This window comes from Erythranthe guttata, chromosome 10 (assembly GCF_056151865.1).
Source record: "Erythranthe guttata isolate IM_541 chromosome 10, IM_541, whole genome shotgun sequence".
NCBI classification, from domain to species: domain Eukaryota; kingdom Viridiplantae; phylum Streptophyta; class Magnoliopsida; order Lamiales; family Phrymaceae; genus Erythranthe; species Erythranthe guttata.
This window is the reverse complement of record NC_142542.1, coordinates 13436510-13445462: the sequence shown is the minus strand read 5'-3', so window position 1 is coordinate 13445462 and position 8953 is coordinate 13436510. Positions and strand designations below refer to the sequence as shown.

The window sequence follows — 8953 nt, the reverse complement described above, 5'->3', positions numbered from 1 at the left end:
GCCATGTCTAGAAAGATAAATAAATCTAATCATATATTCCGCAATTGAAAATACTTTAATAAAATCCAAACAAGATAACTCTATCGAGTACCATAAAAACTGAATTAAAACATAACCACATAAAATATAGTCCAGAAAATAAAGCACAAACATAATCCAAATACGAAACTGGTTCATAAGCATGACCAAATAAACTACATAACTTAAAATTGATAAACTAGAAACATAGAAGAACATAATGTCTAAACTCATAAAATAACACTCCAATCATATTCCAAACTGGGTCATTGGGTCAGATGTGCCCAGATTTGGGAGTCGAGCAATGGGCTCCTCATTGAGAACGTCTATCTCAACCAGGTTGGTCTCCGGTGGTGCATTGTTATTTACACCACCAACCATAACGTTCCTCGCACGACAGGTGCGTGACCAATGCCCAGTTCCACCACACCTATGACATGTATCTCTATTCTGATTTTGATTCTGATTCGGGGCTCTATTCTGCTGCGCACCTCTAGGTCGAGCATTGTTACCTCCTCTTGGCATATTCCCCCTTTGCCCATATTGTGGGGGACCATTAGGTGGCCTATTATAAGGAACATGGCCGCCCCTATTACCCCGTCCTCTCACTCGACGATTGAACCCCCGGCCTCTGCCTCCTCCACGGTTGTTTCTGTTGACCAAATTTGCTTCTGGCAAAGGTTGAGGATTTCTATTGACCAAATTTGCTTCTGGCAAAGGTCGAGTACCAACTGGTCGAGCCTGGTTGTTCTTCAAAAGAAGATCAAGGTTCTTCTCGGCAAGGAGCAGAACTGTGACCAACTCTGAAAACTGAGTATAGTTCTTGGCTCTGTACTGTTGAGACAGTATCATATGTGAGGCAGGGAATGTAGAGTACGTCTTCTCCAGAATCTCAGCATCAGTTAGTTTCTCTCCACAAAACTCCAGGGTGGATTTGATGCGACATACTTCAGAGTTATACTCGTTAACGGTTTTGAAGTCCATAAACCGTAAGTGAATCCATTTGTTTCTTGCTTCAGGCAAGAGGATTGTCTTTTGGTGATCAAATCGACTAGCCAAGGCATCCCATAGTATTTGGGGATCCTCAATCGATGAGTAGTCCAAACGGAGGACCTCATCTAGGTGCCTCCTAATCAGAATCATGGCTTCAGCCTTCTGGGCTTCGTTAAGCAGATTTTCTTTAACAATAGCCATCCTCAGTTTCTTACTAGTGAGATGGATCTTAACATCCATTGTCCAACTCACGTAGTTCTCACCAGATACATTCAAAGGGGTGAAATCAAGTTTGCTCAAATGTTCCATCCTATCGTACATAGACAAAGAATACATGCGAATCAAATTATTGTGTATTACTTTTATGTCATGAAATTTGCATATGACGTGATACAACCACATATAGCATATATGATAAGCATAGAATTCACATATGTTCGCATAGAATTTGCATATGACGTTATATATTTCACATATATAGGGATGATTTTATTCACTGGTCATATAACATTAAATATCCAAACATGTACGCAGAATATTCATAGTGAAATCATTCTACAAGAATATTACATATTACTCATCTTGACAAACAGATTAATTCATAAACTTCTTATCTTCATTCACCAACAAAGTACAACTCATATAACAATCTATTCATGAATCATACAGTACTCGAAACATCAACCGAGATTTTCAAACAAATATCAAATGACATCAAATAAATATGCTACACAACTTTTCATGCTAATTCGAATTTATCTAGCATGCATTCATATAATAAAGAATTTCAAGGGGTTAAGGCTTACTTGGAAATTGATAAAATTCAGATACTATAGAGAAGATTATACGTTCTACGAAAGTAGATCACCGTCTCACAAACGAACCACGCTCACAATTTCTCCAAGTATTCTAGCCCCACGAACAATTGTTCTTCCACGATCACCGCGAGCAATTCGTGCTGATAACGTGTTGTAAATCGCCCTAATGGTATTGCTTTTCGGTTTGATGATTGTGGAAAATAAAGTATAGCAACAATAATAAAGGATAGAGAGAGAATGCAAAGACAAAAATCCGTAGAGAGAAATTAATAAGGGTGTAAATATGGGGGAGGGAGAATTCCATTATATAGGTGAAAAACCACCGGGAGTTACACAAGAGGTTATTCTACCACTAACACATAATGGGAAGACATGGGGTAGGTTAGTGATTTAGTGGGAAGTTGGGTGGTTGTGTTAGGAAACCCCACACACATATTATTTACAACAATATAACATTTTCTAAAGTTTTTATATCCTCCAAACATGATTTAATTGCTACAGTAAAACGATTTGACAGCTACAGTAAAAAAAAAAAAATTTACTACAAAACAAATTAATATCACTTTAATTTTTAAATAATTCTTCTAAAATATTCTTTTACAACACCTTTAAGCATGATTTGACTGATACAGTGTATTTCTCGTCTTAAAATATAAATAAACATCACTTTTATTAGGGGCAATTTTTTTTCTAGTGGTGTTTTGATATACAGTTTTTAAATTGGTGTTGTTTTGGAGGTAGTAAACGAATTGGGGTTGAACGCCACTCCATATGGCGGCACCGGCGGAGGCGCCACCACCGACGGCGGCACCGGCAGGAGGCGCCAGCTCCAACAACGTCTTCTCCGTATTTTTTAAATATTTATATTTTCATATTTTAATTTTTGAACAGTCTAAATTGCCCAACGAAAATTTGATCCGACGGTCCAGAGTAAGCCAGCCAGCCTCGGGGACCGAGCTTTGACCAGAAGACGCCGCTGACAACGGCGTCTCGTGAAGACGCCACCGACACGGGCGTCTTCATTTTCTCTCCTCCCCACACGTCTTCTTCCCCCAGCTGAAGCTCAACTCCTCCTCTCTTCTCTCTGTTAAATTTGAAAAATAAAAAGAAAATTTGGTTTTAAAATTCAAAATAAAATATATAATTACCTCGGGTGACCTCCTCCGTTGGTGCCGCCGCCGACTCGCCGCCGACTGGTCTCTCTATTCTCGTCGCCGCCGCCTGCCCACCGCTACTTCCCCCGCCGTCGCCTCCCCCGCCGTCGGTGCTCCGTGCTCTTTGTCGCCGGTGCTCTTCACCCAACCAAGGTAATTTTTTATTATTATTGTAAATAATTACAAAAAAAAATATTATTTTTATTTTTTATTATGTCCAATTTTTTTTAATTAATTGTTGTAAATACATGTGATTAGTATTTTTTAGGAATCATGTGGGTAGTTAGTTAGTTAGTTAGTTAGTAGTTTACTTATTTTATTAAGGGGTAATATGCTAGGAGTCCCTGGTACCAAACCTAATTTGAACTAAATGACAAGTCTAAATTCAATTTTTTAATTAAATCCTTAGATTGAAATAATATATGACCCACACCCTTAATTTTTTTTAATCCCTATCTTGCCCTTACACCCTAAATCTTATAACCCACATATTCACGTTTCTTCTCAGATCTATTTTTCCTCTTATTTCTCTCGTTCTTTCTGTCTCGCTCTTTCTCTGTCTCGCTCTCTCGATTTATTTCTCTCAATCTCAAGGTATCTCTCTCGTCACACTCCATCTCATGATTTGAGAGGGGGTGGTGGTTGTGACGATTGCATCGACTATGATGTTGGAGGCGGTAGCATGGGGGCAGGGATGGTGATGGCGGGCGGCGGCTCTGGTGAGCGGCGTTGGTCGTGAGGGCGGCGGCGGGGGGCGACGCTCGGGGGCTGTAGGATGCTGTCGGTGGTGCTCGACGTTGTGCGACTATGATGTTGGAGGCGGTGGCATAGGGGGATGGATGGTGATGGCGGTGGCGGCTCTGGGGCGGCGGTGGCGGCTCTTGGGCGGCGGCGGCGGCTCTGGGGCAGCATTGGCCATGGGGGCGGCGCCGCTCGGGGGCTGGGGATGGTGTTGGTTGTGCTCGATGTTGTGGGGGTTATGGCACCGTGGGTGGGTTTTTGTGGCATTTTTAGCGGCGTGATAATGTTGGAGTCACAGATCTAGGGTTTGGTGGAGGAGATCTACGGTTTGGTGGGGCAAATCTAAGATTTTTCGACTTCATATCTATAAATGTCTATGAGTATCTATGGGTGTCTATGGTGTCTGACGGCTAGGGTTCAAAGGAGGAATTAGGGTTTTGAGAATACGTGACTATGGATTACTACAGGTTCCTACGAGTGTCTATACATGACTACGGCCTACTACGGTTTCCTACGAGTTTATATAGAAGACTACGGCTGAAAAAAAATTAAAAAATCACAATTTTCAATATTATGTAGAAAAAAAGGAAAAAATACAAAAATACAAAAAAAAATTGTTCTACGAAAAAAAATAATAACAAAAATGCTAGATGCGAAAATAAAAATGTTAAATGCAGAATGAAAAAAATTATAAATGCAGTTTAAATAATATTTGGTGCATATTTCATTTTTTGTATGTGGGGGCATTTTTGGAATGAAATGTATAAAGGATGTGAAGCAAATGTTTAGTTAGACTTGTCATTTAGTTCTAATAAGTTTTGTCACTAGGGACCTATATCTTAAAGCCCCTTTTATTAAAGGTATTAGTACTATTTATATTTTATAAGCATGGGCAAATTTTTTTTTTTTGGTGTTGTTTTGTAAAACAGTAACTAAAATGTTGTTGTAAAACATTAGGGGAAGTGTGCTTAATTATACTGTTATTTTTTAACTAATGTGTCTCGTTATTAATTAATCTTGATTGATGAGTTAATTATCTCCTTAATCTTTTGAAGATTGATGGCGGCTAAAAATAATGTTAAAGTGTACGTGTAGTTTGGAGGTCACATAATTCCTAATGCACTACACCAAAAAGGCTATTTTCTAATGGATATATTCGTTACAAAAAATATTTCTAACGGAGTAAAACCGTTAGAAATACTGCGTTAGAAATTTAAGGCCTGAAATTACTAACGGATATAATCCGTTAGAATAATTAATAAACCGTTAGAAAAATAAATATTTCTAACAGTTTTTATCCGTGAGAAATATCTTTGTAACAGTTCAAAGTGTAACACTTCCACCTACATTCCTAACAGATATAGCTGTTAGAAAAATTAAATAAAGAAACAAAAAAAAAAAAAAAAATAATCCACACACACACACACACACACACACATATATATATATATATATATGCGCTCTAAATTTGGAACTCGTATTCATTACATAAGTACTACATTATACAAATAGCAAAATGAATTCAAAAAACCGATACGAACATTCCACCATTACAAAGCATTAACCACAAGTCCCTAACACTCATGTAAATGTATACAAAATAACAAACATAGTACATAAACACATATACAACTAACCAACTCTCAAGAAAATTAATGTATTTCTTGAACAATGTCGGTCGGGTACCATAAAATCGGTGAATTATTAAGTTATCCATAGTTGATGCCACCAAGCATTGTTGCAATAACATGTAGCTGGGGGCGATATCTAGGTATCCCCAAGTTCTGCTATTCATATCATTTTGAGCTGAATTCAATGGTTATCAGAAAGTTAAGGAAATCAAAAGATAAAAAACCCCCTCTCTATGCTCAACTCATGATAATACTTTGTCAAAAAAATAGTTTATACCATTTTTCATATCCTTAAGCTCACGTCAGGCTGCAAGTATGATTGCGCTTCATTCATCAGGTTCTGCAAATCTGCTCTGGTGAAACCTGGTGTTCTATATGGAACCTTATCAAATTCAACATCCTTCAAAAGCGATAATTCGTTACAGATTTACTACAAATATTGCAAAGATCATCTCTACCTTAATATGGCCAACCAAACCCAATGAAAATAGAACAAGTTTGATATAAGATTTGAAATCTAGATGAAGACACATAAATACAATATAAATTAACTCGAAGTTCGACAAAATATGCACAACAATACATTTTCAAAGATTTTCAAACTAAAGCATATAAACTTATAGCAGATTAAGCCGGAGTATATAACAGTTTCCATAAGAGATAACTGACCCGAAGATTGAAGAATCTTTACTCTACGAGCAACATCAAGCCTATCGACGGTGACATGTCTGTCAAAATCTCCAGGCCTTAAACTTCTAACTAGATTATTAGTGTATACAATGTAAATGGTCAAATCAAAATCTGAACGGTTATTCAAAGAACATATAATTGACAAAATATTGAAAGAGAAATATTTATATGGCTAGTTAATTCAAAATGAGGAGCAGTAAATCTCAATTCATGTCCAATCACCTTGTATACCTAGTTAAGGTAGCAACTTCAACGTAATGTGAATGTTTCCACACATGAGAACGTGTTCTGAGGATATCTCGAACTTCTCCTTGAGATAAGGCCCGCACTTTTCCTGCACAATTGGTAGAGAAAACTTAAACTCTCCTAAATCAAATACAAACAAGTGAATATATTTATTTACCCACATAGCCATATATATTAGAGATCTTACACATGAAAGCAAATCCATACAACCTCTGCCGACCAGCCTTGTATCTCAACTCCTATGGCAGATTTAAGAAAAAACACACCAAAAAATCAATTTTAATTTTTTAATCGATAAAATAAACACACACCCATGACAAAAAATCAAAACTAAAAAATGGGTATCGGTACTCAATGCAGGTTTATTAGATCGGTAAAATAACCGTAAGATATAGATTAATGGTGAAGGAAATCGAAACTACATATGAAAATAATCATTACATATGATTAAGAACCCTAAATAAATTCAAACTTCACTTAATTTTAAAAACAAAATCAAATTTAGGGTCTGTTCTGCAAAAAAACCTAAAACGCGAAGAGAGAGAAAACCTGAAATATTCGAGGGCTTTGCGGCGGCGGCGGCAGTATCGGCAGCAACGGACGTGGCGGTGACGGTAGTGGGGGCGGTTGAGAGCAAATATGGCAAGCAATGTCAGCCAGCAAAAGCCATCGAAGGTTTTGATGGGAAAAAGAAGGGAAATGTTAAATTATAAAAAAATGTGGAGAAGTAAATCAAATGAAAAATATCTGATGTGAAAATGATTTTAATTTATTTAATTATTATAATACTTGGATAATTATAGCACTCACGGATATTTGCCGTTAGAATAATTATTAAACATTTACGGTTGAAGAAAAAAATAGTTTAGTATTAATTGTAACGGATATTTTTAATTCTAACAGATAATATCCGTTAGTAATTACTAACAGATATATCTGTTAGAAATCACATATTTGTGCCGTTAGAAAATGTCCATTTTGGTGTAGTGATGATTGGGTAGTGCAATATAGTATTTCCCACAAAACAGCATTCCGAATTAAACGTGACTTGTCATTTGCACATTTTCTGTCAAAGTTGTATCAACGTCTAGATGTCGATGTTAATCAGTTTGGGCTAAGAGTGTGTTGCAAATCTTACATTTATAATGGAGAAAGAATGAAAGAGATTATTACCGAGATGACAACAGATGAAGATTTACAAATGTATATCGATCCGGGCGAAAGGAATGAGGCAATCGAAGTATTTGTTGAGATTGAGTCAAAGTACATTGATAGTGCCCCACCACAAGTGAGCGTAGAGGCATTTGATTTGAATGAACCATATTTCTCACAACCACAAGTGACTCCGGATTTTGTGGCGGCGACACAAGGCATCCCTAACTATTGTGAGACTAGTGGAGCGAGAGAGGTACACAGAGATCCCTATACAATTAACTATGGTAATTTAGGGAGATTTCTTGGTGAGTCAAGTTCCCCGAGACGGAGCATTTTCGAAGATGATGACCCTATAGGTGACTCTCTTGGGCCGAACAGTCCTGTGAATTCCGAACCATCCGATGACGGGACGACAACAATGAAGATGAAGACGTACAAGATGATGTTCGGGAGACGTGGTTGCAGCACAACGAGGCGGAAGCAGAAGAACAACCGACGTTGTATGAGTCAATCCCATTTTTCTCTATGTCGTTTCCAGAAGTGCCGGCAGATTCAGTTGATGCTGGAAGGGGCCGATATGATAAGTTTTACGATAGCGATCGAGGTATTCTTGAGGTCGGGATGGTGTTTGAGGACAAAAAACGCCTTTGCGCCGCGGTGAGAGACCATTCGATTCGATTTGCTAAACGGGAATTCACAGTTGTCGAAAGTAAGCTGAAGCTATGGAGTGTCAAGTGCAAGCATAGCATACCTGAAAGTCCTTGTAGATGGTCGTTGCGGGGAATTGAAAAACCGGGCAAAGGATTCTTCCTTATTACGAGATATGGTAGGCCCCACAATTGCATAATGGATGAAATGTCAAATGAACACAAGAATTTGAACAGGAACTACATTGCTTCCTTATTGGTTCAGTCCGTTCGAGGTGACCCAGCTTGCAAAATAACACAAGCACAAAATATTGTGAGATATCAATTAGGATTTCAACTTTCGAAGATGCAAACTTGGTATGGTTTAAAGCGTTGCAGAGATAACTTGTTCGGCATTTGGGAGTCCTCAGTGAACAAATTGCCCAAGTTTATGAAGGCACTCCATAGAACGGACCCGAGTACGGCAATTGAGTGGGTTTTCAAACCAACGGACATTCCAACGGAAGATGATCAGGTACTTTTTTTGGGCCTTCAATCCATGCTTGGATGGATTCAAGTTGTGTCGAAAAGTTATTAGTGTGGATGGAACTCATGTCTACACTAAGTACAAGCACAAGTTGCTAATTGCCGTTTGTTTGGACGCTATTAACCAAGTGTTGCCACTGGCATTTGTTCTTGTTGACAATGAAACCACGGCGGCTTGGAGGTGGTTTTTTCAAATGCTACACAGACATCTAATTTCTCAAATTCCAGATGGAGAAAGCGTTTGTGTAATTCCAGTTGCCCGAATTTGCTCCCCCTAATGTTTTTCACAGGTTTTGTTTGAGACACATGTGCTCCAATTTCAACAAACGTTTTAA

At 38.1% G+C, this 8953-nt stretch overlaps 1 protein-coding gene and 1 long non-coding RNA gene across 7 annotated transcripts; both read right to left on the bottom strand.

The window, feature by feature from the left end:
• Window positions 1-267: 267 nt before the first annotated feature.
• Window positions 268-1320, bottom strand: LOC105956974 (uncharacterized). The gene has a single exon (XM_012980885.1). The coding sequence runs from the start codon at window positions 1318-1320 to the stop codon at window positions 268-270; it is 1053 nt and encodes a 350-aa protein (XP_012836339.1).
• A 3844-nt stretch (window positions 1321-5164) lies between these two features.
• Window positions 5165-7030, bottom strand: LOC148767584 (uncharacterized). 6 transcript variants are annotated; one of them, XR_016034044.1, is made up of 5 exons: window positions 6841-7030; window positions 6479-6530; window positions 6025-6379; window positions 5633-5726; window positions 5165-5530 (listed from the first exon to the last, which is right to left on the bottom strand). It is a non-coding gene; the product is annotated as an uncharacterized LOC148767584 (long non-coding RNA). The 6 variants fall into 6 exon arrangements; XR_016034041.1 differs by having other exon boundaries at window positions 5633-5755; window positions 6841-7029; XR_016034042.1 differs by having other exon boundaries at window positions 5633-5718; window positions 6841-7029.
• Window positions 7031-8953: the final 1923 nt, after the last annotated feature.

Bases quoted from the DNA above. Each gene is read 5' to 3' on its own strand.
- LOC105956974 (XM_012980885.1), bottom strand. From the start codon at position 1,320: ATGGAACATTTGAGCAAACTTGATTTCACCCCTTTGAATGTATCTGGT.